This window comes from Ailuropoda melanoleuca, chromosome 18 (genome assembly GCF_002007445.2).
Source record: "Ailuropoda melanoleuca isolate Jingjing chromosome 18, ASM200744v2, whole genome shotgun sequence".
Classification (NCBI taxonomy): domain Eukaryota; kingdom Metazoa; phylum Chordata; class Mammalia; order Carnivora; family Ursidae; genus Ailuropoda; species Ailuropoda melanoleuca.
In genome coordinates, this window is record NC_048235.1 from 29,002,002 (window position 1) to 29,028,840 (window position 26,839).

General features: G+C 46.1%; 1 protein-coding gene and 1 pseudogene across 4 annotated transcripts in view; one reads left to right on the forward strand and one right to left on the reverse strand.

Annotated features, from left to right (window-relative positions):
• Window positions 1-552: 552 nt before the first annotated feature.
• Window positions 553-852, reverse strand: LOC100468245 (annotated as a pseudogene).
• A 1,485-nt stretch (window positions 853-2,337) lies between these two features.
• Window positions 2,338-26,839, forward strand: part of SH2D4A (SH2 domain containing 4A) — a 70,478-nt gene continuing 45,976 nt past the window's right edge. Inside the window, exons 1-5 of one of the 4 annotated variants that reach the window (XM_034647620.1) lie at window positions 4,154-5,255; window positions 5,953-6,165; window positions 7,847-8,228; window positions 19,322-19,481; window positions 21,058-21,229. In XM_034647620.1, the coding sequence (XP_034503511.1) occupies window positions 8,048-8,228; window positions 19,322-19,481; window positions 21,058-21,229 (513 nt within the window). In that variant the 5' untranslated portion in view covers window positions 4,154-5,255; window positions 5,953-6,165; window positions 7,847-8,047. Of the gene's footprint in view, window positions 2,703-3,118; window positions 3,270-4,153; window positions 5,256-5,952; window positions 6,166-7,846; window positions 8,229-19,321; window positions 19,482-21,057; window positions 21,230-26,839 lie in introns of those variants that run through there. The other 3 variants (XR_004621935.1, XM_019798689.2, XM_034647618.1) reach the window with 3 other exon arrangements.

Sequence of the window (26,839 nt, forward strand, 5' to 3'; positions counted from 1 at the left end):
CAAAAGCTATCTAAAACTGGCTTAGAAACAAGACCAAAGAGGTAGTGTATTAGTTATCCGTTCCCATGTAACAAATTTCCTCAAACTTAGTAGCTTAATACAGCACACATCTGCCTCAGTGTTGTAGGTCAAGAATCGGAGAGTGGCTTAATTAGGTGGTTGCATGAATTTGCACGGAAGCTATAAGCCAATGCAGCAGGCATCCAAAGACTTGACTAGGGTTGGAGGATTCACTTCCAAATTCATTGTGTGGCTTTTGGCAGGAGTCCTCAGTTCCTCCCCACAGGTTTGCTCATGACGTAGCAGTTGGCCCTCCTTCAGAGTGAAAGATCCAAGAGAGAGAGACACACACACACACACAAACCAAGACAAGCTACAGGTCTTTTTTTAAAATTATTATTTTATTTTTTTTTAATTCCAACTTTTATTCTTAAATGTTAAACTTACTACAAGTTGATCAAGAAAGATCAAATAAGACTTCTTTGAACATGCAATATTTGAAATTAGAAAATTCTGGCTTAGAACTAGTATTTTTTAAGTTGCAAGACCATTTCATGAAGATGTTGCCCATTTCAAATATTGAATAAGATCTTCTCTGTCACTCTTCTTTTTAAGACCAGCAAAGACCAGGGGTATATTTCTTTGGGTTCTTCAAATCAGAGTTTCCTCTCCCCAGACAACACCTTTGTTTTTGTTAGCATCAGAATAAGAAAATCCTGGTGTTTGTCCTGTTTGTCACCCAAAAACGCCCCAGAGATTTGGACCAGTCTTGTGTTTTCCACTTTTTTCCACTGTGTGGCACTGGGCACATTTTTGAATAAAGATCTTCTTGCTTGCTTCAGCATTTCCCATTTTGCTCACAGGGTCAGCAGCTCTGCCCACCGCCTACCTGGAGGACATTTAGCAGTCACCCAGCCAACATGCGTTGCAAGTTTGAGGCTGGTGGTCCCACAGTAGTGCCTTAAGACCTGCGCTGGAGGCCCAGCCTGGCATGCATTTACAGGTCTTTTATAACCTAATCTCAGAAGTGACATATGAGGAGGTGGGGATGGATCACTGAGGCTAACTTGGAGTCTAGGTACCATAGAAAGCAAAATCCAAGGTTTGAGTCTGAAGCTGTAACTTGAAATTACATTATGTGATGTGAAATAATATAAGCTAATGTGTTTGAACACCCACCACGTCCAGGAACTACTCTAAGCACTTTACATGTATTATCTCATTTAATCCTCACAACAATTTCATTGTTATTATCCAGAAGGGAAAACTGAAGTAAAGAGAGATTAGTAGCAAAGTGGGAGCACTGCTATAAAGAAGGACTTACCAGGATATGAATGGAATTTGAGTGTGGGGGAAGGTAACTGGTTGCAACCGGTGTCGTAGGGAAATTTTACTGGCTGACGAACCACCCTTCATAAGTTCTTCAACTGCTCAACCCATGCAGTGTTAGGATTCATTTTCAGCTGGTCACAGCAGCTACCCACGGGCAACTGACAAGCCAGCCAAATGCACACGCAGGCCATTCATTTAATAAGCAGTGGGAACCAAACCTAAACAAGAAATTCTCCCCTGATAGGATCCCTAGAATGGTTCCTAAATGGCTAGGTCTCAAGGACTCATCTCTGCCCCCAAGGCTCTTTCTAACTTTGAGTATCTTCTGCAGTCTGGAGAGGTTAAGAATAAGAAAGTTTCAGTTTTGAAGGAAGCAGCTCAGACCCCTGAATTTATCAAGTAGATGTGGAGAGGACTACTGAATGCTCACTGTTTATTACACTTCTCCCCAACATGGGCAGTCTGGGGCTTCCCCAAAGCAGGCTGTTTTTCTGCACACATTCTGAATATTCTTCCACAACAGAAAATGCGCTCCAATGTTTCTACTCTGCTTCTGCGGAGCTTTCCACACTCAGTGAGCTCCTCCCTTCATGCACCACCCCAACCTGTTCCTGCTGCAATTCATAAGATTCCTTTACCTTCTTTCCTTTTCATTTTTCCCTCTGTCTCTGTTGTTTTCAGTCTCCATCTTTCCAGCCTTTTGCCTCCCTGATCCTGTCCTACAAAGCTGCAGCTGTACTGACAAGTGCCTGAGTGTCTGATAAATTACTTAATGTCAACAAAAGTGGAATAAAAAGTAAGCTTCAGAGACCCGAGAGGTGAGCTCACTTGGCTGCTGAGCCTGTCAGTGTAACTGAGAAGGGCCTCCCCGCCTCCGCAGGCTCCACCTTGCAAGAAACCTTGAGCTCTCAAGTGGAGAAGGGGCCGGGCCTGCTAATATTAATAAGTTACGCAGGTGCGGAGATGGCGCGACAGGGCTTCGCAGACTGCAGGTGGAGGGCAGTGGCCTTGCCGCCCCAGACCACCGAGAGCTGGGGGCAGTGTGCGGTCAGACAGCCGGGCCCGGGATGCAGCAGGCCGCGCGGCCTCGCCTTCGTCTGGCCCTGGAGCGTCTCCAGGTGCCCGGGTGGGGCCGTGAGCGCCCAGTCAGTCGCTCCGGCATGTGGGCCGCGGGTGGGGCGGCGCGGGCGGGCCGGGGCTGAGGGACACTGTTTGCCAACATCTCAGCCGGAGTGTTTGTCCAGCCAGCCTGTGCCGCTCGCGGGCACCTCGGCCTTGCCCTCCCTTCCTGCCCCGACAGCTTCTGGCGGCCCAAGTGGACGTGGCGTTGCTTGGGTCAACCTCGGAAGCGCGCGCAGGGCCCTGCACGGGTAGGTGCCTGGGTGGGTAAGGGAGGGCCAGAAAGGGGAGGCCAAGGAGACTGGGTGGGTGTTTGGGGGGGGTTATCGAGGCGGGAGCGCGGAAGGTGCGGGGTAGGGGGTTGGGGGAGGCCCGCGGCGACGCCTGGGCTCAGGCCGGGCGCGCCCTCCCCAGGGCCCCCTCCGCCGCGGCCCGGGCGCGCGGCCGGTGTCCGGTATCGGTGTCCAGTGTCTGGAGCCGCCGGCGGGTGAGAGGCCGGGGCCTGTGGCCGCCGTAAGGGGGCGTCCCGATGGGAGAAGGCCGCGGCGCACTCGGGAGGTCTGGGGGCACTTCTGGAGCGTCCGGCGGGCCTCCGTGCGCCCGAGGGCTGTGTGCGCGCACGTCACTGAGCCGGGGCGGGCCGGAGGCGGCCGCGTGGGAGGGTCGGGCCAGCCTCGAACTTCTGGACTCTAGCTGAACAGCCTCGGCGCCCCGCGCGTCTCGCGTCTGTCCCGGCCTCCGCGGCTCCCGCACGGCCGCCCTCCCGCCTGTGCCCCCGCAGCGACCGCACCGCGGACGAGCGCTCACACACACGTGGGGTAGGGCCGTGCGGACCTCCCTGGCCCCAGACCTTCCCCGGGACCGGTTTCCCAGCGCGCCGGCACCCAGGGCTGCCCTGCGGGGCTCGGGCGCCCGGGAGGGGCGGGCTTCGGGGCCGCGCGTCGCCGCCCGCTCGCTGGAAGGTAGACCCAGAAGGTGGCCCCAGGCAACCCGCGATGGTCTTCTTCAGCCGAGTGCGAACCCCTGCCCGCTCCTGCCCTCGGAATTCACGCGGGCGCCCGAAGGGGTGGGCGTGGACATGCTAGCTGGTCGGTTTTCTCAGAGTTGTCATTCCTTTCGCAGGGGTCACAAGAAGGAGGCAACGGCACCTCTCTCTAAACTTAGGCTCCTCAGTTCCTAAAAGGTTTTTGTTTTGTTTTGTTTTTTAAAGTAAACTCTACCCCTGGGCCGTCTCGAACTCAGGACAGGGAGATCAAGAGTTGCGTGCTCTACCAACAGAGTCAGCCAGGCACCCCTCTAAACGGCTTTTGATTGCCTGCTCAATAGAAACGACTTGGAGCTTTTTAACTGAAAGGCATATGTGGGCATAGATGTGGCACATGAGTGGAATCTTCTAGATAAATCCGTATGTACAGTAATTTCAAATTTCTGAAGAATGGTATATATGTACAAAACTAACCAAATTGCTGTCGCCTCTGGTAGTTCATTTTATCCTCCAAAATAGCTCTTTTGCCGATAAACTTTATTAGGTAAAGTTGAACAAGATGACTGAAAGTCTGAAAATAGCTGGCCATTTTAAAAGAAGTACAAGTCAAACTGTATTCATTTTTTTAAAAAAGATTTTTATTTATTTATGTGGGAGAGAGAGAGAGTGCGTGGGGGGAGGAGCAGAGGGAGAGGGACAAGCAGCGTCAGCGCCCAGCCAGAGGCAGGGCTCAATCCCACCGCCCTGAGATCCTGACCTGAGCCAAACCAAGAGTGGAGTGCTTAACCAACTGAGCCACCCAGGTGCCCCCAAACTATATTCTTAACATTAAAGTCTTACTGTCCATATTACATTATTGCTATGATTTATGCTTTATCTCTGGCTTCCCCCCCCTAAGGTCTCAGAGTCATGAAAAGCACAGTTTTTATTTTGTTGAACAGGGCTATGGAAGATGTTAGAGTCAGGCCAAATCTGTGGTATCCTAGAAAACAACTGATGCTATCACTCCTTAGAAATTTATTTTTGAAGAAAATAGCAGATGTGGGCTTGTTGCTTGTCATTTCTCTTTTTTAAGTAAGGTGCTAAACAAGAAGAAAACCGAGTTAGCTTAGCTCTTCTGTTTGCTGGATCTTGAATAACTGGAAGTTTCCTGCACTCGGTTTGTTAGATGGGGAAAGTCATTCAAAGTTTGAATCAATGTCAATGGTTGTTTTGTCGGGGAGTGAAAGTGGGAAAAACCCTGGTTAGTTTCCTCATTCCTATTTCCTCTACCCTGGCTGCCCTTGTCTCTGCAACTTCACATAGACTATACGACAGAGTCTTCAAATTACAGAGATGTACAGCGCAGGGGGCAGGCCCTTACTTCACGGATGAGGAAACAGAGTAGTGAAATGACAGCTGGAAGTCATACAGCTCTTGAGAAGCCCGCGCTGGGGTCCTTGCTGGGTGTTCTGTGAGCACCCTGTGCCATTCAAGTTTTCCATCTGAGAGGGTAAGGGAGGAAGGAGTTAATTCACACCAGCTGGGAATCAACAGCCTTAGAAGGCACGCATATTATTTAGCCGCCTGACCTCAAGGTAGTTGCCAGCTGAGCCCCCAAGTATTCTGTGAGGACACAGGGAAGCCAGTGTCTTTCCTTCAAGATCCAGTAGTTAACTTTAATGCTAAAAATCCACGTTTGCTAGAAAAGGCAAAACAAACCCAAATTGTGTATCTCATCACAGAGGTACCATGGAACTCTTCACTCCTGTGAGAGGCTGTGCCATTTGTGCTACTCCTAGCGGCTATGAGAGGGGAAACTGAGAGCACTAAGTGCCTGGTGAGTAAAGTAGGCAAACAACATCCACACCTGGGCCACCATGACAGTTCCCTGCTGCCCTTCCTGGGGGGAGGTTTTTTTCAATATCTGGCCTCCCCTCAGCTTATCTACAGTTACCTGGATGAGGCTTCCGCCCCTCAGAGGCAGCATGTCATGCACCTTCAAGTAAGCATTTATGTTGCTGCAAAAAATTTTCTGGTCTTCATTCTGAAACTTCACATGTGGTACCGTATCCTGACGGTGTGCTGATTCTGGGCTTACAACGAAACTCAACTGTACGAGTACAGTACAGTAGCGCCGACTTCACTTTCCATCTTCTTACCTGTGAAACCGGGATAGGGAGGGACTGAATCCCAAGGGTAATTGTGAAAGTTAAATGAGTTAAAACACGCAAGGTGCTTAAGGTAGTGGCTGGCCCAGTGTGTGTAAGCGCTTACTGTCAGGAGTACTCTGGGGTGGAGAAAAGGGGAACAATGTGAATTTGGCATTTTCAGGGTTTCAGTTTTTAGGCCACACCATCACTGTTGCTAAGATTCACCCCACTCAAAATGAGGAACAACACAAACCCTTCACTGAGTTCCCCCTTTTCTACCATGTTTTATTTCTGCGAAAGTCAATCATTGGAGTCATGGAATGTGCCAACATAAGGACATTTACTGGAACATTCACTTTGGTTTTTTACCACTTCATCTCCGAGCACCGGAGTCAAGTGTGCTGAGGAACCAGATCCTTCCTGTGGTTCCTGTGGAGACAGAGCTCAGCCTCCGGCAGGCGCTCCTTTAGTGTGGATTCAGTTTGCTGTGTCCCTCCAGAAGTTTGTTGGAACCCAAGAGTCAAAAAAGCATTACAGGACATCAGTTCTTGGGCTGGTACAGCCTTTGAGGGTCGTCTTTCAAAGCAAAACACAAAGGTAGGAAGGAAGCCTGGGAGGAACATGACTGACTGAGTTAGAGTCAAACACTGCTTTTAATTGTTTTTAAAACTTTTCTCTTTTTTTCTTTTAATTTTTTTTTAGATTGGAGGGAGGGACAAAGGGGGAGAGAGACTCTTAAGCAGGTTCCATCCTCGGTGCAGAGCTCTACTCTGGGCTCGATCTCACGACCCTGAATTTATGACCTGAGCAAAAATCAAGAGTATGACACTTAACCAACAGAGCCACCCAGGCACCCCTAAAAATTTTCTCTTAATATTGTGTTCCATTTGAGTTCCAGTAGTTTGACTCCTGCGGGAGATTATAGGTTGCAGTTAGCAAAAATAGTTGTAGCCTCAATAAAGCTCCCAGCTACACAATGGCTGGTGAATTTAACTATGTGCTGTGTATGCAGACATTCTGGGGTACCCCGACTGTTAAACATGCTTGGGTAAATGAAGGAACAGCTTTGTAGGGAAGAAGAAGAGGGGAAATGGCAGGGGACTCCCAGGGAGCTTTACAGTCAGGCCCATGGGAATGACAAAGTGAAGGAACTAAGAGCAGCCCTGGTATGACTAAGTGGTAGACTGAAGTTTATGAGTGTTGGCAGTTAGTTTGGCGAAACAAGGTATTTGAGAGGCACGACTAGACGGTGAGATTATTTGAGGCATTGCGAACACCGAATTACTAGTCAACTTCTTAAACAGGTAATCCTGAAAAGTCACAGTAAGTAAGCTTTTTTGTGTATCGTGTTATATTGAAAAAAAATTAAAAGTCTTAAAAACATCAACCAAACAGAAATGTGTAAATTAGATGAAACCCCCATGGAATTGTCCCCCTCCCCCAACCCCTGTGAACCCACTTGTGAGTGCACGAGTTTGTGGTTTTGTCTTAAAGGAGCCCTCTAAGAAACTCTTTTGTAAGGCAGGGATCCTTTGTAACAAACCTAGTTACCTCTTTATTCCCCCTGTTTTTCTGGTCTGTGAATTTAGATTTTATTAAATTCGATATATGGAACAGGTATATTTAAAACTTAGTGACCTTCCAGAGTGTACATGAATGTTTTCTCCTACAGCTACACTGTTTTCATGGTTCTGGTAGGTCATCTGGAAATTGCCGTGTCCTTCTGTGAAAACGAAGTATGTAATTGTGTTTATTTAGTGCTACTTTTAAGGAGAAATGGGAAAACTGCATTGTGGTCTAATTTCTATTTCTTTTTCCTTCCTTGAGGATGGCCGCATTTTGGTTTGCTTTGGGGTGGGTGATTCTGTGAAATCTCAAAAACAGTATTTTCTTTTGAAATAAGTTGTTTGGAGAGAACCTTTTAATTTCTTCCTGTGCCTCTTTTTTCTTTTATTCTTTTCTCAGCCATACAGTTGGTGGTTAGGCTCTGAGGTAATAATATGTTTGCTTAGTTGGGAGAAGGCCAAACCTCTGTTAATTTTTTTTGTTTCCCTGAGATTGACCTGTAAAAAGTTAGGGTTTGTTTCGTTTTGTTGATAAAGTATCTGGAAATTACGGGATAGGGGTTACCCAGACTCTTAACAAGCGTGCCTCAGCTTTTCTTCTCCTTTCACCTGGAATGAAAAACGACACTGTATTTCCTCCAAGCTTAATTCATGAGCCTGCCCCTGCCTGACGTCTACACGTTTTAACGCTTTTTGCCTGTTGCTCTCCGCAGGTTCACAAACGGCATTGTGGACGGTGTCTTTGGTGCCAGGAGCCAAGAGCCAGTTCGCTGAGTTATCGCCGCAGTCACTAGGATTGCCGCGAGTCTCCGGAAGGTCTGTGGGTGCGTGCAGGTGCCAGCCCAGGGAGGCACACCTGGAAGCCATTTTCAAGAACTTTTGCCACAGGTGTAAAAGACTCCAGGCCTGAGAAGATGCTGAAACAGATACTGTCGGAGATGTACATAGATCCCGATCTCCTGGCAGAGCTCAGCGAAGAACAGAAACAGATCCTGTTCTTTAAGATGAGGGAGGAACAGATCCGCCGATGGAAAGAAAGAGAAGCAGCAATGGAAAAAAAGGAGTCGTTGCCAGTGACATCCAGGCCAAAGAAAGGTAAACTTACCCGTGTCTCTTCCGTGAATGTGTTAGTACCGTGGCTCTCGGCTTGTGTTAACAGTTCGCGCTAGTCAGAAGCAAGTCAGGTGCAAGTTCCAGTTTGGTAGATGGACCCTAAACGCCGTTGAGATTCTAATAGCACAACTTATCCGCTTGAAGTTTATACTTACGTGCACGTACCCACACGTGCATGGCATTGCCCACGCACTTGTGCAGCCGTAAGCCCATCTCTTACTTAAAACCAGACTGACTTAAGCTGAAGTGACAAGTCATCTGTACTGTTCGATTTGAGGGGCCCTGAGAAAGGGCTTCTCTCCCACCTCCTGTCACTGGGGCCTNGGCTTCTCTCCCGCCTCCTGTCACTGGGGCCTATATCCTACTACCAGCACACAAAGGCATGTATCAGCATTTTTGTAGCAACCACGTTTACATTCTTAGACTTCAAGAGGTTTTTCTTTGGTTATCTTTTTCTGGGAAACTCCCTTTTAAAATGCAAATACTGCTGTTGGGGGGGGGAAGTCATACTACACATTTTTTTAAAGTAATCTCTATGCCCAACATGGGGCTCAAACTTATGACCCCCGACATCGAGAGTCACACGGTCAGCCGACTGAGCCAGCCAGGCGCCTCCATACCACACATTTTTTAATGTGAGTTAATTTTTCAGCTTCTTCCTGACCCAGGGAATCCCTGGTGGCTTGAGAGATCCTTTTGAGACCATGAGGGAGGAATTCTTGTACATCGAGACTTAAAGCATATACACACACAGACGTAGAAAAGAACACATTAACCACCTCTGCTCTTCACCCTCCCTCAGCACAAATTCTGTCATGGATGAATACCTATGTCGTTTAAAAAAAAAAAAAGCAGTTTTCAAGGTCACTCACAGAGGCATTCAAGACAAATTTCTCCTCATTTTTCATTAAGCCAGGAAAAATAAAATGTGATAAAACCACTCAGGGTTTCAGAGATGGAGAAAATAAATCTCACTTGCCTGCTAGTATATACAGACTCAAGAAGGAAGTCAGTTTAGTGACCTTTACCTTATACTGCCTTTATTTAAAACCTTTTCAACTAAGCCTTTATAATGATATGGAAGTAAAATATGAATAGCTCATTTATTTTCAATAACAGCTATTTAGTAAATACGTGTTTTGTCAGACACTGTGCAAAGCACTGTTATATACAGTATGTCTCATCTTCACAAAACTTCTGCAAAGTTGGTATTATCTGTTTTATAGGTGGAGAAAGTCTAGAATCAGAGAAGTTAAGCAATATATGCAAAGTCACACCACCAGTAGGTACCGAGATTTATTGGATTTCACAGTACTCTATACAACCCGAAATAAAATTTTTCCTTCCGTAAGTTAACATGTCCAAACTGAAGCATGGCCCTTTTATCTTTCTTAACTGGCTTATACATCTCCCTGCATTCTTGAGCCAGAGTTTATCAGATAGAGCTGGACCTCTCTGGGAGCCATTGTTCACTGTGAAGAGAGCACATTGATGTGTTGGGTAACTTTGGGACTAGTGAGAGCTGAAGGGTTCTTGCCCCTAATGTCAGTGGCCCAGATACTTTGTAAGACCTTGGGGTTCTCATGTTCGCTGAAGTGGTCTCCTTGTGACTACTTAAGACAATAATTTTATTTCTTTGCTTATATTCTTTTTTTTGCAGAGTGTGAATCTGTCTCTTAGAAAATCTATATTATTTTATTAAATGATCATTTAAAAAGTATGTTAATATATGCAGTGAACATTCTATCAGTATTTCATGCCAAAAGTTTATTACTCCCTTAAATGTAAAACTTGGAAAAATACATTTTATGCTAAATTAGTTCTCTCTTATGACTACAGAAAAAGAAAAGGTTTGATTCGTTCCTGACTTTCCCTAAAATACAGCACTTCTCCATCTTTCATCTTGTTCTGCCTTTGAAGATTAAGTCATAGATAGTACAAGGCAGTGTTATGGCTGGTGCTCCCCAGTGCTGCATCTGTGCTGCGGACCTATTGTGTGCTTCTGCTCCTTTCGGGCTGTGCTCCCAGCCTCCCTACCCCCACCCCTGCCCAGCTTGTACCCGGCTTACTTTACTGCTGCTTTTTTCTTAGCAGTTCTTAGCCAGGCTGCAGCTTTGGAGATTGTCCTTTTCTTGGCTCTTTAAATATATCTTATGCCCTCCCTTCCCCTCATTCCTTCGCGCCATTTTAGCTCATCGCTTGGCAGTTCTTTTATTGTCATCTGGTCGTTTTCTTCTCTATATGGTCCACTGTGGTGAGTTTTCAAAGAGCATCACTAAAATGTTTGCATATTGTGTATGCCAGGAACCTTTTAGCAGTCTTATGGCTAGAGTAGAAAGGGCTGAAAAGCAATTAGAAATATGAATTTAACTTAGTAATGGATCGGAAAATCATTTCAAAATGTAATGGGAAAATGTGATTTTTAGAGAGGGAGAGAATTATGTTCCTCCTCTGCCTGCTGGGGGACATACAACTGGAGGTCTGGAGCTGTGTCGACCAGGATGGTAGCCCCTAGCCACGTGTGGCTGTTGAGCTCGTGAAATGAGAATAGTCTGGACTGAGGTGTGTTAGAGGGTAAATTACCAGATTTCAAAGACCTGCTAGGAAGAATAATGTAAAATACCACGTTAACAATTTTATATTCATTATGTATTGACATGATAATCTTTTGGATGATGTGGGCAAAATAAAATGTATTAACATTAATTTCATCTATTTCTTTGGCTGTCATGATGGGGCTACTAGAAAATGTATAATTGCAGATGTAGCTCATGTTTGGGCAGTGCTGCTCTGGACTCTCCAAGGAGTACCACTGAGCTGTTGGTGCATCGGACCTGAGCTCAGGGCTTAAATATACGATCTCATTAAATAATCACAGCCAAGCCTGAAGCTGAATTACTGTTCACATTTTACAGATGGGGGAAAGTGAGGCTGGGACATGAACTAGCTTGCGCAGGGCAGCAGCTAGTAAGACCTGCAATAGACCCTGAGCCTGACTCTCCCAGAGTGGGTGCTGTTAACGAATATGCTGCCTGTCCAGCCTACCTGGAGCTGAAGACATTACTCTTGTCTGCTGGTGCCTTGCACATATCTAAGACATATGCCTGCGTCAGGGCCCTNAGGTGCCTTGCACATATCTAAGACGTATGCCTGCGTCAGGGCCCTGCCTTTGTTCTGTGTGATTTCTTTCTGGTAACACAGACAGGAGAGGCCTTCACTCAGTAGAGGAGTGCCCAGCACTTGTTTCATTGGGCCTCCAGGCGGACAGAAAGCTAAGCAGTAGGCTGGGATCTGGTTGCTGTGTGTGGTGCAGGAGGGACTGTGTGTGCCCTTGAAAGGGACTTGGATCGTGAAACTTCATTTGCTGCATTCTCATTGCTACCAGGCGAACAAGGTTCCTTATGCAGAGCCTTCCTTTTTCATAAAATGACCATAACCCACTGGTTTGTGCCACCCGCAGTGGCCCTCCCTCCCCTCCCTTCACTCTTGAAGCCGCTGCAGTGACCTCCACTGATAGATTCCGTTCTGATCTAGTCGATTCCTCAGCCTCATCGGACCCCAGAGTTGCCTCTCTCAGTCTCTTTCCTGATGTCGTGGGTCTCCTGCTCTCTCCGTAATGATCTCTTTTTAATCCCTGCCTTACCCCCGAATGCCCGTGTTCCCTCAGAGTGCCTCACTCTGCACCGGTGGTTTGTAACCTGGAGGTGGGGTTGAGAGGCTCATAGACTCCTTTGACAATTTAGTGAGAGCTTGGATCAGGAAAGTGCACACAGACAACATTTTGTGTATAGTTTTACAATGTTCACAGTATCCCTAAATCTTGTTCACAGACTCTCAGTTTCACAGATCCCAGGTTAAGGTCTCTGTATTATCTGCCTGGGGCACCACTCCTACCTTTTTTCCTTTTTTTTTTTTTTTTTTTTTAGAGAGAGAGAGAGCATGAGTGGTGGCAGGTGGCAGGGGTGGGGGGTTGCAATGGGCAGAGGGAGGGGTAAGAGAGAATTCCAGACAAGCTCTATGCTCTGTGTGGAGCCAGACGCAATCCTAAGACCACAACCCTGAGATCATGACCTGAGCCAAAATCAAGAGTCGGACGCCCAACCAACTGAGCCACCCCAGAGGTCCCCGCTTCTACCTTTTAGGGTTAAACACCACCTATATGCCAGCGGCGCTCAAACCCATCCTGCCAAGGCAGGCCTCTCAGCTGCTTCGGTCTCAGTGTCCATTCCCTGACGAGTGTTCCCACTCAGATGACCCATAAGCTCATCAATGTCACCTCAATCCTCCTCACCACCCCCAGGCCTGACCCTGCCTCTCATTCTCTGTTTTAATCAGTGGCACTGCGTTTTCCCTTGTCACTGCAGCCAGACACCTAGGAGCCACACAGCTAGCCACTGAACCCTATAGATTTTACTTCATCTGTTCCATTGCCTAGAGCTTTTCCCTTACCAAGGTGCTGGTCTGTTAGGATGTGCCAGATATAAGCATTATATTTATGCTATTTCATTTAAACCTCACAAGAATCTGGGATGGTACATGTTGTCACCTTTCTTGTTACAAATAAGGAAACAAAGAGAAAGTCATTTGTATGGTCACTGGTAGAGGCAGAATTTGAACCCAGGTCCAGATCTATTCCAAGTCTGTTCTGAACCACTGGTTCTGGCCCTGTCTCCTGTCCCCCAAACTCTGAGCTTGATAGTTTAGCTGGGCTTATCTTCTTCCATGGGGAGCACCCGCATGTGGGTAATTACTGATCTCCTCTTCCCATTTACCTTCCTGAGTCCCTGGATTAAGCTGGTCTCCTCTCCTGACTCAAGTTCTCATTTGTCTATAGCACCACCTACTTTCCTGGGCCCAAGCACCATACAGGTTTTCCAGCTTCCTTTCTGTCCTTTTGTCTCTAAGATAAGCATAACAATTATTTAAAATTTTAAAGATGGACTTTAGTATTAACGACTATAAGATTTTGAACGCAAAGTAACAAATCTAGCAAACGATGGGGAAAGCAGCAGTTGTAAGTAATTTCAGGAAGTCCTCATGGGGCTTGCAAGCACATGGGGCTGGGTCTCGCCTTCTCCTGGCCTGTCCTGCTTTTCAGGGCCCAGAGGGAACGTGATGGTGTCCCCACGCCCGAGCTTGCCCGTCTGAGCCCTGTCTACATTCGTTGTCCTGGCATCCCTTTTGGTGGGTTTCCCTTGTGCTCTCAGAAGTGTTTCAGTTTGGATGATGCATTACGAGGCTGCTTTAAACACATGTTTTGCAGTCTCATGGACTGGTTTTGAATTCTGGTTCCAATTTCACTAACTCTGTGATCTTGGGCAAGTTAAGTACCCTCCCTGAACCTCAACTCCCTCATTATAAGATGGGGTTAGTAATAGCCTTGGGTGGTACTCTAAATATTTAATGGCAGACGTGGCATGGGCATCAGTCAGAAGAGACATGGCTATGGTACTTGACTCCTGCAGAAGCCCACCAGTCTGGATCTTTTGGTTTCTGGATGTGGGGGTGGGGATCCCTAGAGGAGAGACCAGCGTGGTGGGAGATACTTGAGAGGTTGAGAGTTTAGGGAAGTATATCATATTTTAACAGCCTGGGTATTGGTAGGTGCTGCTGTCAGTCCTGATGATACTCCCAATGTGTTTAATATGTGAATTTGTTAGGAGGCCCCTGCTTCTGTTCAGTTTTCGGTCTTCTCTTTGTAGGGACATGGTATATACATCTTCTCTCTCCATTTCTCATCCTCGCCTGTCACTATGATTGTCTTTCTGAGTTTGATCTAGCTGGAGTGGAGACCAGTTGCTGACCCTTTGAATCACAGTCTTAGTTTGGAGGGAAGCCCTGGGAGTTGTATTGACCTGCACCCGAGATGACACATACTGACACTTGCAGTCTCTCCCTCCTACACCCCAGCTGGGCCCACTGTGTGGGGAGAAGTCAGACACGATGATACGAGCAGTGTCACACACTAATGTAAGACTGGAATAAGCCTGGCCATTCCCATGCCAAGTGTCGCCCCATTTTTACGTGATAGTTTACAACATTGCTCAGTTAGAGATTGTGTATGGTGAATGAGGTGGGGATAAGAGTCTCTGCACAGCGGTTCTTTGTGGTGTAGTACGAAGCACCCACTATTCTAGAAAAGTTGGTTTTAGAAGTTCTCAAGAATCCCTAAGCTAGCAAACATGAAGAATGCTGCAGTATACAAACATGATTCAAGGACTGGGAGAAAACCTTATAATTTAATGAAAAAGTCCCTCTCTCTCACTGTCCTCTGATTAGAGAGTACGTATAATTTCAAGGTGAAGTAGACAAAAAATCCAGAATGTGTGGATAGCACCTTATTCTAGGTGCAGTCCCTGCCCCATGAGGATGTCTTAACTGTATACTTTACCTTAAGGAAGCACACTGGGGACAGAAATGTGGGTGTATGTCTGTCAGTTTTCAGCTCTTAGCAGACAGGGGCTTTTCTCCTCTTCTTGTCAATATTTTCCTCCTGACCTGTTCTCTGCATACTCCTCCTGCCATCATTCCCCAGGCCTGTCCCTGGCGTCCTTTCGCTCTCCCCTCCCAAAACCCCAAGTGTAACATTTGTCCCTGTTCCTTCTATTTAAAGAAGTCTTTCAACCGTCCACACTCCTAAGCTGCTCTTTCTGTCTCATGGGCCTGTGGTATCGTGCCCGGAACATAGCAGATGCTCAGTAAATATTTGTCGAACAAATAACTGAATCCTCTTTTCCTCGCTTGCGAATAAACTTCCCCAGAGCACATACTTACTTCAGCCTCCACCTTTTATCATCCTCTCTGTCCTGCTTTTGTAGCCTGTCCCCCGCCTGTCTCCCTAAAAATACTCTCTGAGGTCAGAGACTCCTGAGACCCTCCTCAAGGGTCTCCACCCCCTTTCTGCGTCTGCAGGGCATGGAGCACCATCTCTCTTGGCTGCGTGGCAGCGCATTCCCCCAGGCTCCTATATTATGTTGTGTTTAGGAGTCAGAAATCCTTTTTTTTTTTTCTGTTTTAATCAGAATGTTCTTTTTCTTCCCTTTCGCCCCCCGATGGAGCACATGCTTTCCCCAGGTTCTCACTGTCTTCATTCCCTTTGCAATTCTTCAACACCAGTGATGACAGCTATGAAGTAATTCCCAAATTCACACTGTCAGTCTCGACAGCGTTTCTTTTCTTTTTTTTTTTTTTTTAAGATTTTATTTATTTATGTGACAGAGAGACAGCCAGCGAGAGAGGGAACCCACGCAGGGGGAGTGGGAGAGGAAGAAGCAGGCTCCCAGCGGAGGAGCCCGATGTGGGGCTCGATCCCATAACGCCGGGATCACGCCCTGAGCCGAAGGCAGTCGCCCAGAGACTGCGCTACCCAGGCGCCCCTCGACAGCATTTCTGAACTCCAGTGCCATAGTTCAGATATCTACTGAAGCTCTCCATGTAGATTTTTAGTAAAATTAAAAATAATTTATTCTTCATTTCTAAAACAGCTCAAACAAATTTATTTTCTTGATGTCACTGTTTCTGCTTATTACCCTGCCATCTCCTCTCTCATCTTTGAGTCCTTCCTTTTCAGCCACCTGAATCTTACTGACCTTTCCCTCATTTGGGCCCCGGGTGCCTCACTCGTGGTCTCTCACCCCTCATCTCTCCCCCATTCTGTCCCCACTCAGACACTGGACAGCCCCCTCCTACTTTCCTGATCCACCCCACATGCGAATGTGCCATGGTACTTCCTAAGTCACTTCTCTGACCCTGGTACCATGACACAGTCATGGGCTCTTCTTTGATCATTTAATCAAGAACATGGAACTGATATTTTTGAGCATTTACCATGTGACAGACCTGTGAGGTCCGACTTACTACCTGTGTTTTATCAGAGAGGGAGCTCAGGCTCAGAGAGGTAAGGTATCATATACATGGTCACATAAAGAGTTGGTAGAAACACTGGGATTTTAACAGCACTTTCTGGCTTTATGCAGTGCAGGGCCTAAGTTTAAATCGTTTAGCCAGGTGTCTGGGACTTGTGCCATGTGGCCCTCTGCCCCTGCATGATCCTCAGCCCATGGCCGGGTGACACCTGAAGCTCTTTTCAGCTGTCACTGAGGCCCTGATTCCTTATAGCCCTTCACTGATTTCCTTCTCTGATCTTCGAGCACACTGTCTTTGTGTAGGTCACCAAACTTAGGCCCTACCCTCTGTCTAAATTCCAGGTCCATCCTCCAAAACTCAGTACAAAGAACTTCTCTTTTCTTCTGTGTCCTTCCAAAGCGATTTCTCCATCCTGAGATTCCTCACTGGACTTAAAATCTATTGTGGTTATAATGCGTGTTCCCCGGGTCCTTCAAACTGATCGGCTCTTCTTCTTAAATATTCCCCTAGCACCCTTTCACACCCCTCCCCCAAGTTGTTTTACTTTCATAATTAATTCAGTGTTCAATTTCTGTCTCCAACTAGAATGTAAGTTCCCCGAGGGCAGGGGCTGGTCTGTCCTGTTCATAAGTGCTTACGCACATGTACCCCAGGGCCTGGTGCATAGTAGATGTGGAATAAAATTCATTTCGTAGGTAACCTGATGCCTCCTCTTCCTCTCGCAGACTCTAGGTGAGTTGCAGGAAAACGGCCACATCTGTTTTATCCCGTATCCCCTGCAGCATTTAGCTCACCCGCATCTTGCTCAGAGTTAGAAACTCAGTAAGTTTTTGTAGAATGAGCTAAACAGAGGCCTGAGTAGTCTTCCCCCATCTTGGTGTAAAACTGAGGGTATTGGAGCTAACACTCATTTTACTAGAATAACTTCTCCAGCAGCCTCCACTAAGGTTTTAGGGAGTCGTGGGGAAGCCCTTGAAGGCCCTCCAATCTCTTTGTTCTCAGGTGACATTGAAGAGCTCCCAAGGTGAGGAGCCCTCAGCACAGACGTTATTGTCAGTGCCATTCTGTCAAGAGCCCTGCTTTTGGCATCTAGCTGAATCTGACAGTTCTCTTTTTTCTTGCCCCAAACCATAATTTCCTTGCCCTCACCATACTCTCACCACTCCCCTGCTTCTAGAACATCAAGTCTCTAGCCCTCTCCTTTGGTGGTCTTCTCTGCTTGTGGTTTCTAAGCACCCTCCTCTGTTCACAGGTGATTCTGGGATTTCTCCCCCGCCTCACCCTTCACGGCAGCACCTTCTTCCCCTGAGAGTGCTCCCCCAGCCTGCAGCCTGTGGCGCTCTCTGGAGAATGTGTCCTGCTATGCTGAGCAAAACTTCAGGAATCCCCGGGTCCTCCCTCCCTGTCTCCCCTGGCCCTCTACCACTCTCCTCTCAGGGCGTCTTTCTCCTGCTGTCAAAAATATTGGTGGAGTGTTACTTAGGTGAAGATTGAGAGATGGACATAGTAAAAAATATTATTAGTTGCCCTGAGAGAGAGTAATAAAGGGAGTTTTATGAGGTGTGACAGCTTTCTAAAGTTAATGAACCATTTGGCATCTCCTCACACAGAGCCAGAGCTGGCCAGGGTCCATCCCCACGGGGCACACTTGGGATTGCTCTTCCCTTCATACCTGGTGCCACATTCACTGTTCCTCCACTTGTGAAAACGGTGCCAGGTCAGCTGCCTTCTGGATGATACATTTGACTCCGCTTAGAGCGAAGATTCTGTCTCCCCTCCCTCCGTGCCCCAGTATCCTATTTAGAATTTTATTACACTGTAGAAAGTCTTCATTGCCCCGAGAAGGGTGGAAAGTGGGAAAATAAAGAACACATCGGAGTTTGAGCAGCCTGCCTTTTTAATGTATCCTGAGGCAACAGTAGGAAGTAGGTCAACAATTCACTGGATAGAAGATGCTTTAATTGGAAACCTTCTACTTAATGTACGAAGACGGGACACAGTCCCAGTGTGGATTTCTAACCTCTAAGCACCTTTGTTCCATCAGGTGCCCTCTTGCCCACACTCAGCACCACTGGCCAGTTTAGGGTCCTTAGGATCCAGGGATCTTGACCACAACATGGACCATAATGACCCTTGGTAGGTCTGCCTGGGGGCTTTTAGATTTAGGGACTGCACCTCTTGGTCTCTCCTGGGTGTGTTCCACATACCCCCCGGGGTTCAGGGAGCATGACCCGTGTGGCCGCATCTCAGGAGTCCGGGAGCTAGAATGTAATACAACCCCTGTGACCAGTTGTAAATGAGGGTCATTTAAGTAGCTTCACCAAGTATCACACTACCAGTAGTATTACCTTCTCACAAGCTGGTGTGAATCTCCGAGCAGCCATAGAAGTAACCAATAGGGCTGATGGTAGCATTTAACCTCTCATGAACTCCTATTATGTGGCAGGCACTGGGGGAAATAGCCAGTGTAGCCTGCTCCCTACGGCAGTCCTGCGTTGTAGGTGGTCGTATTTCCATTCTGCAGATGAGGAATTTGAGGCTTAGAGAGATTAAATAATTTGTCCAAATCACACAGCTAGTAAGTGACAGGGCTAGGATTTAAACTAAAGCCAGTCCAGTTCTAAAATGGAAATACCAAACCCTGGAGCTGCTGTGTACTTCTGGGATTCCAGAAGATTCTCAGACCTTAGAAGTTCTAATATCTGATGTTAGCACAAACTGCATGCTTTCTCCCCATCTTGCCTTCTTTAGTTACAAAGTGGACGCATTCAAAAACCATATTCATATATTTTTAAAAGATTTTATTTATTTTTTTGAGAGAGAGAGAGCATAGTGAGAGAGTGCATGATGGAGGAGGAGGGACAGAGGGAGAGGGAGAAGCAGACTCCCTGCTGAGCAGGGAGCTCAACAAGGAGAGGGGCTTGATCCCAGGACCCTGGGATCAGACTGGAGCTGAAGGCAGACACTCAACCGACTGAGCAACCCAGGAGCCTCGTATTCATATTTTAAAACAAACATTGCCGCAGACGCCACCCACTGCTGCCACCCTCCATTGCTCCCTGGGACTGCGGCTTCTTCCTAAGGAGATTGGAAGTGCTTTGTCTCATCTAATATTTTTTTCCTGAAGACCCTAAATACTTTAATGATGGCAAACATAATAACCCATGGCTAAAGATATGTGTACAATTCAAATTTTGTTTTGCTTGCAGAGAACGGCAAATCTGTTCATTGGAAACTGGGAGCTGATAAGGAAGTCTGGGTCTGGGTGATGGGTGAACACCATCTGGATAAACCCTACGATGTGCTCTGTAATGAAATTATTGCCGAGAGAGCCCAGCTGAAAGCAGAGCGGGCAGCAGAAGAGTGCAGGTATGAGTCTGCAAACCAGTGAGGGGCTGGGCAAATTATAAAATGGTGCAGAGATGCCCCTTCTTCAGAGTATCTGAAGGGAGAGTGGGGTGGGATCTGAGAGTCACAAAAGTCACTATACATCTCTCCGGCAAGTTTCTTTACACTTTTGGTGGTTCCCTTCCTTCCCACAATGCAATCAAATCAGCTGTTTCACTTCATCTATTGTCATCTGAGTTTTGATCTGGATGTGGTTTCCCCTGCGATCACTGGCTTCACCAGAATCACGCCAGAGCACCGAAGCCTGACATAACTGAGCATTGGGAATACAAGTGAGAAATGCAGTACTGTTCAAGCTTCAGGCCTTCAGACAAGGTTACTTAGAGTGGGCAGCTGAGAAGCAGGCCCTCTAGGTGCTTACACTGTGCTAGGTGGTGGGAATTCAAAGATGAACAAGAAGCTTCCAGTAGGAGAAGAAGCAGGCAGGTACACAACTAACTTCAGCTGATAGGGGCTGTGATATGTGCTGCAACTAAGTTATAAACAGAGCATTAACTGAGCCCATTATTCCAGTCCACAAAAGAGGTGTGAAATCTGAATTGAACCTTGAAAGATAAGTAGAGCCTTCCAGCTACAAAATGTCAGGAAGGAAATTGCAGGCAGAGGGTATAATCAAGACCCCTAGTTTTGAATATGTCTGGTTCTTGGGGTGACAGTGACTTCTTCTGAATGTTTGGAGTATACCTGGGCAAGTAGCAGGAGACAGGGGGTCATGCTCTAAAGTGCCTTGAAACCCAGTTAGAACTTTGGACCTTGTTTTGTGGACAGTAGAGATGTCTGAATAGGAAGTGACACGATCAACTGGAGATGCAGGAAGGTAACTAGGCTGGTAGCAGTGAGGCAGATGATGGATCCCCTCTGCTGGGGGCCCAGGGTGACTTCTGTGAAGCCTGTTATCCCTTGAGTATTGACAGCCCTATGTGAGCTGATGAGATAGAAGCAGACATATGGACCTCGGTTCAGGTCCCGAAGGCTGCTGATTCCTCCCACCAAGTCCTGTAACTAAAACTGTAAATGGGCACACAGAGATAAAGGGGTTGTGTGCGGCTCCTGGACAGGAGTTGGGCAGACCTGAGTCCCGATCCTGGCTGTGCCACGATGTGGCCTTGGATAAATAATTATTTTGAGTCTCTTGCAAATAAGCAAGGACAACAAGCGCTTCCTTATAGGGGTGTTATGAGCATTAAGTTAATGTCTTTTCTTTAGTTAAGATTTTATTTATTTATTTGAGAGAGTGAGAGAGCACAAGTGGGGGGAGGGGAGGGATAAGCAGACTCCTCACTGAGCAGGGAGACCACCGCTGGGCTGAATCTCACAACTGGAGTTGAAATCAGGAGTCAGACATTTAACCAACTGAGCCCCCCAGGGACCCCAAATTAATGTCTTTAAATACAGCAAAGGGCTTAGCATAGTGTAAGCACTCAGTAAACGATATCTGTTACTGTTTTTTACATAATTTGAATGCAGGCATCTGCTTTGGAAAAGCTATCCATATTGGAGAATGTTGCTTGATAATTCCACATTTGTTTCTCTTCAGAAAAACTCAGTCCGAAGAATTTGCCAATAGCTTGAAAACAAAATCACAATATTATGATCTGCAAGCACCAGATACCCAGGAGACTCAGAATATCTATACGAAAGCAGCAGAAGAGGAGGGACTGGGGAAGGGCCCTAGACCAGCACCACTCCTTGAAGAAGAGAAAATTCCAGTGAGTCTTTCATATGTATAAACATGCAGAATTTCATAACGAGGGCAGTTAAAGATATTGGGACCACCGAGATGAATGTAGTCGAACATCAGGATCACGAACTTTTCTGGGAAAAATCCCTCCCAACTTGAAGGCCCTGATGTTCATTTCATTTTGGGGAGTTTGGCTCACCTGCTCCTTCACAAACAAAGGGTAAAATACCCCTTTTTCATGGGACTGCAGGTGTGAAGAAAGAACTCGAGGACTAAAGTTTGGCATTTTAAGATATTTTCAGGGTTTATTTTTCCCTGTTACATGTCTTCTATAAGAGAGGTTGGCAACTTTTTTTTTGTGAAGGGCCAGATGATAAATACTTGAGGCTACGTGGACCACACGCTCTGTCACAACTGTACACAAATGGCCAGGTGTGGCTCTGGTGCAGTGAAACCTTACTTAGCAAGACAGGGCCAGCTTCGGCACCCAGGCTGTAGCTGACTGACCCCAGCCCTAGAACGCTGGCGCGTTTGTGGTGTAGATATGTTCTCCGCAGTCTTGCCTGTTTTGTTGAGGACACACCTCACCTCAGGGCCTCTTTGGCTTCACAGATTCTGTCTGTGACTGTGGGGACCATTATCTCCTCAACACAATAGAATTTTATAATCAGAATTGGTATGAATTCTCTCATGTTTCAGTTGGTTTAAAGAGCTCAGACATCATTTGCTGCTTAGATTATAGTTTGAAAGAACAATAAAACTATATTATGAAGTACCTTCTTCTGCCAGGAATTTAATTAAACTGAGAATTAGCAGGGGATTTGCAATTGTTTGACTTCCGTTCAGGTCCCCAGCTTTGTGACACTAGTTGTGTGTGCTCTTGACCTATTTGAGGCTGTCACACAGGGCACTTACCTGTCTTGCCTACTTCACGGGCTTATGATGTCTCATTTCCTTCTCACAATGATTTTATGACCTAGGGACTGTTTCTCTATTTGCCCATTTTACAGGTAAGGAAACTGAGGTTAGATACGGTTATTCAATCTGTCCAAGGTCTTATAGTTGACAGAAGACTGAACCAGGATTCAAACAGAGGTCTGCAGGAGCCCTAGGCCATTCCTTAACTATTGCATTTGGTTGTCTCATTAATATGAGGAATGCAAAGAAGCTTTCTAAAGGGCTGCAAATATGAGGCTCAAAATATTTAGGGGTACGAAATTGTAAAATTTGGTTTATATCCCAGGGTCAGAGCTGGGTCCTTTCCTCACGTGTACGGTGAAACATTCAGTCTCTCCCAGGGCTTCTTTGCATTCCACATTTAATACCAAATTCCCTCCACACAGCAGACTCCTTTTCCAGCACCCCTAAAATGAAGCACAGCAACAGCAAAAACAAAAACCTCCTTCCAAAGCATTGAGTATAAAATGCTTATCTTTGTGCTTGAATTACAGTACTTTCCTAGAAAAAAATTTTTTTCAAAGCAGGACAAAAGATTAGAGTAGAAGTTAAATATCATGGCTATTATTGTTTTACTATATCATAAATATTATAGGGATTGTATTTTATACACACACACACACACAGACAGTGAGAGGAGAAGATCTCAAGATTGACTGATTTACTCATTCATTTAAAAAGTACCCATTATGTGCTAGGCATTGAGATTATAATGTAGGAGTAAGAACGGAATCATTGCTGAACTTTAGAATAAGTTGAAGGAATGAACAGCTGAATGAACTTTATAGTTGAGAAAGCAAAGAGAGACTTCATATAATACCTGCCATATCAAAAGATAATAAGTGACGTCAAGAACAGGATATATTTCTAGGCACCCCCTTTACAGAACTTGAGCAATGGCAGGAAGTGGAGGGTGGCTTTGCAGAGGGACATGATGCTGGAGATGATGACAGAGGATAGCCGGGGCTGGCGGTTCCAGCAAAGGGGCAGCATGGACAAAGGCTGTGTAGCTAGAAGAACAGGGGGCTTTGGAGAACCCAAAGAAGGCCGCATGGCTGGAGTGCGGAAGGGACAGAGGAGAGCATACGATTGAGTTGAGAGGGGAGGGTGGGCAAGGCCAGACAGGACAGGGTCCTGGGGACAACTTTGTGTTTTGGCCCTTTTTTCAAGAACAGTTGGTTATTGTCAAAGATTTTTGAGCAAGGGTTTGACCTGGTCAGATTTATTTTTTGAAATTTTTAAATTTGAACTGATTGTTCGTGGATCAGAGTGGGTGAAGGGGCAAGCTTTCTAGCACAACCCCAGTTTCTAAGCTTAGATGCCTGGGATAATGAGGGTGCTATCCACATAAACAGGAACATCTGGAGGAGATAAAGGAGCAGGGTCTAGTTTAGAGATATCAAGGATTCTGCCTTCCACTTGACGTGGTAGCAGTAGATATAAATTGATTTTATACATAATAATAAAGTGCATACAATTTGACTTAGAGTTTGCAAGGCTTTCTCTTATATAGTTATTTCATTTCATAATACTCCTGTGAAATAGACAATGCAAGTATTTCTTTTGTACAGATGGAGACTAATGCTCAAAGAGATACGTGGCTTGCCCAAAAATCAGTTAGAAAGCTCTCCTTGTTTATCTACTTTCATTCTCATCACAGCCCTGGTATATATAAAACAGAATTCATCACGTTCCCCAGATCTGTACCTTTAGACAAGAACTCTGATGAGAAACCAAGACTAGAGCTTTGGGAGTCATCCAGTATGTTTCCAAAATGCAATTCATGCCTGGGTAGCGCAGTCGTTAAGCGTCTGCTTTTGGCTCAGGGCGTGATCCCGGCATTCTGGGATCGAGTCCCACATCGGGCTCTTCTGCTGGGAGCCTGCTTCTCCCTCTCCCACTCCCCCTGCTGTGTTCCCTCTCTCACTGGCTGTCTCTCTGTCACATAAATAAATAAAATCTTGAAAAAAAATGCAATTCAGGCTTGCATAGTAAAGAGGTCCACATTTCATCCATAATTTATTTTAACTATAATATCTAGAAGGATATTGTCATGTTTTTAAACTTTCATTGTCTACACATGGCCTAAAATTTATTATAAAAAGAAAAATTGGCAAGCCGTTTTTATTGAAGTTAGTGATTACGAAGCTTATCTGAATAACTGTGGACAGGTTTAAAGAGCAATCGGTCTTCCAGAATTACGAACAATATTTACAGAAAACCAACTGTAGATTTATTAAAGTAAAATGGCCTTGTTAGATTCGTAATAAATTTCCACGTGACAGATCATCACCAGAGAACGCCAGACCTGAATCTGGAAGCATCCCTTACTGGTCTGATCTAAACTCTCCCAAGGGCTATGGGCAGTAGGGGGAAGTTAAATTCAACCCAAATATCGATGTGCATTCAGCAGTATAGCAGCTGTTGTGTAGAGTCGTGTAGTCATGGGAGGTAGTTCCGGTTAAGGGTGAGCCCTTGTACTTGTGCTGAGGCGTCAGAGTAGACTGCGTTTCTGCACTTGTGCTGCCAGTGTTTTTCGGCTCTGCTCTGATTATCTCACAAAAGGGCGAAGGCAAACGTAGTTGAATATTTTTCACGTCACTACAGCTGTAAAGGCGAGTTTCCATATGGTTTCCATGGATAAGCCTCACCGTGAGGTCTGGACTTTCATATTCAAGCAGAATTTAGGCAAAGATGTGAGGTTCAAAGCCAGTGGTACAAGCTGAGGTGAAGTCAGTCTCATTGCTGGAAATAAGGTCTGCATTGTCTTTCCCAACTGGCAATCCTATTCTGAGCTTTTCTCCGCAGCCTTCCACCCCAGACTCAAAACTGTATTTCTTGGCCCACCTGGGAAAGAGCTAATCTTCTCATATATACAAAATGCAGAGAGTTGTACCCTTCCCTCTGTGGAACTGTTGCAGGGTTTTCTGCCTTTAGTGCCCGCAGTTTTTGTCACTTTGGCCTCTTTGAGGAATGAAGAGGTAGACCAAGGAATGATGGGCAGTAAAGCAAAGTTTATTGAGCAAGAGTATAAAGGTCCCAGAAAGGGAGAGGACCCACGAGGGCTGCCCTTGGAGTTTCTAAGTTTAAGGTTAGGGGTTTTTAGGAGCTCTTCTGCAGAACTATCTTCAGCAGTCAGGGTGCGCTGAGTCGTGCCAGTCAGGACTTCGGTCACGTATCTGTCTACCTATTAGGTTAATGTCTATGTGTGGATGGTCTTTTTTGCTGACATCTGGGGCCTTAGGTCTTAACTGCCCCTTGCCCAGGATGGTGACAGATGCTTTGTGGTTAATTCTTTTATTTTAGGACGTTTTGCAAAAGTCACTTCTGCAAAGGCTGCAAAGCAGAATGTTAATATGGTCCTGTCTAGGCTGTAAGACAGGATGTTAGTGCTGTTTTGTGTTAGCTGTCCTGACTCCATATCTTCTTGTTAGGGTCCCTGGCCCTGACTACCTAACTGTCCAACTAACTCCTAACAGAACCAGAACACTAAACAGCCCAACTATAGGTTTGTCTTTGGATTATTTTATATCAATATAATAATGATTTCTTTTGTATCTTCATTAGCAGATGAATTCATCCAAGGAGATCTCTTGTAAAATAGTGAAAGATTTGCCCCAAGTCTAAGGCTGAAGAATTTCTGTTTCACCCTTTGAGCGATGAGAAGCAAATCTGGGGGTTTTGAGAAGAGTTGTTAGATCCCCACTTCAGGGTTTAGAAAACTTGGGGTTCAGTCTCAGAACAGTTTTCTTCACACTCAAGATAATCTTTAATGAAAAAAATTTTTAAAGAATATACTTATGTTGATTTAAAATTTTCATTTTAACAAATAGATAGCCAAAGGTAAGACTGCCTGATGAAGAACCAGACACTGTGACACGTGCCACTGACACAGGGCAAGACTTCTGGTCTGGACACGGAGGCCTCAGTGCTCCCAGGCAGCTCTGGGACTCCGACCAGTGTCCTGTAAGGAATCAATTCCTTCTATAAAATAGGGATTAAATTAGCAACACTGTTTCTTTACAGAGGCAGCTGAGAAAATGTATAAACATGAGGGTGCTTGCCCAGTGTCATCTGATGGAAGCAGCAAGAATTATTCCCTGACGTTCTTCAGTTGTAAGATGCTGTTTTTATCATGAGCCCAGCCTTGGTCCTTTTCACTTTTCAGATGAGGAGTTGGAGGCCTGGGAGGCTCCGTGGTTTGTGCAGTCTGAGGAGGAGGCTGAAGTAATGCCTAGATTAGAGCTGAGTGTCTGGTTCTTATTCTGAAAAGCTATTGCCTTCTACAAAATACCTGCCCTGTCCTTATTTTTGGCAGGGGTGATGGTTCTTGGAAAACTCAGAAATGATGCTCTGCTTAATATTTAGTGAGAGGGTTGTGGTTCTCAGTGGACGGTTGAATACTTAGTGTTCCCGGGTGCCTGTCACTGCTGGTACCCAGCCAGGTTCTGAGACCTGCAGGTTGGGAAGCAAACGCCATTCCCAGGCAAAGGCAAATGTTGGGGGGGGGGAGTTAATAGGAGCCAGAGAAAATGCCAGATGATGCAGTCTGTGAGGCACCCCCTCCTGGGAAGTTTGGGTAGGTTTGGGTAGGTTTGGGTATCCCCCGCGGCTAAGTGGAGATGTTAGAACCCTGGATGTGGACAGTCCTCTGGGTGCTGTCGTGTTTTCCCTACTCTTG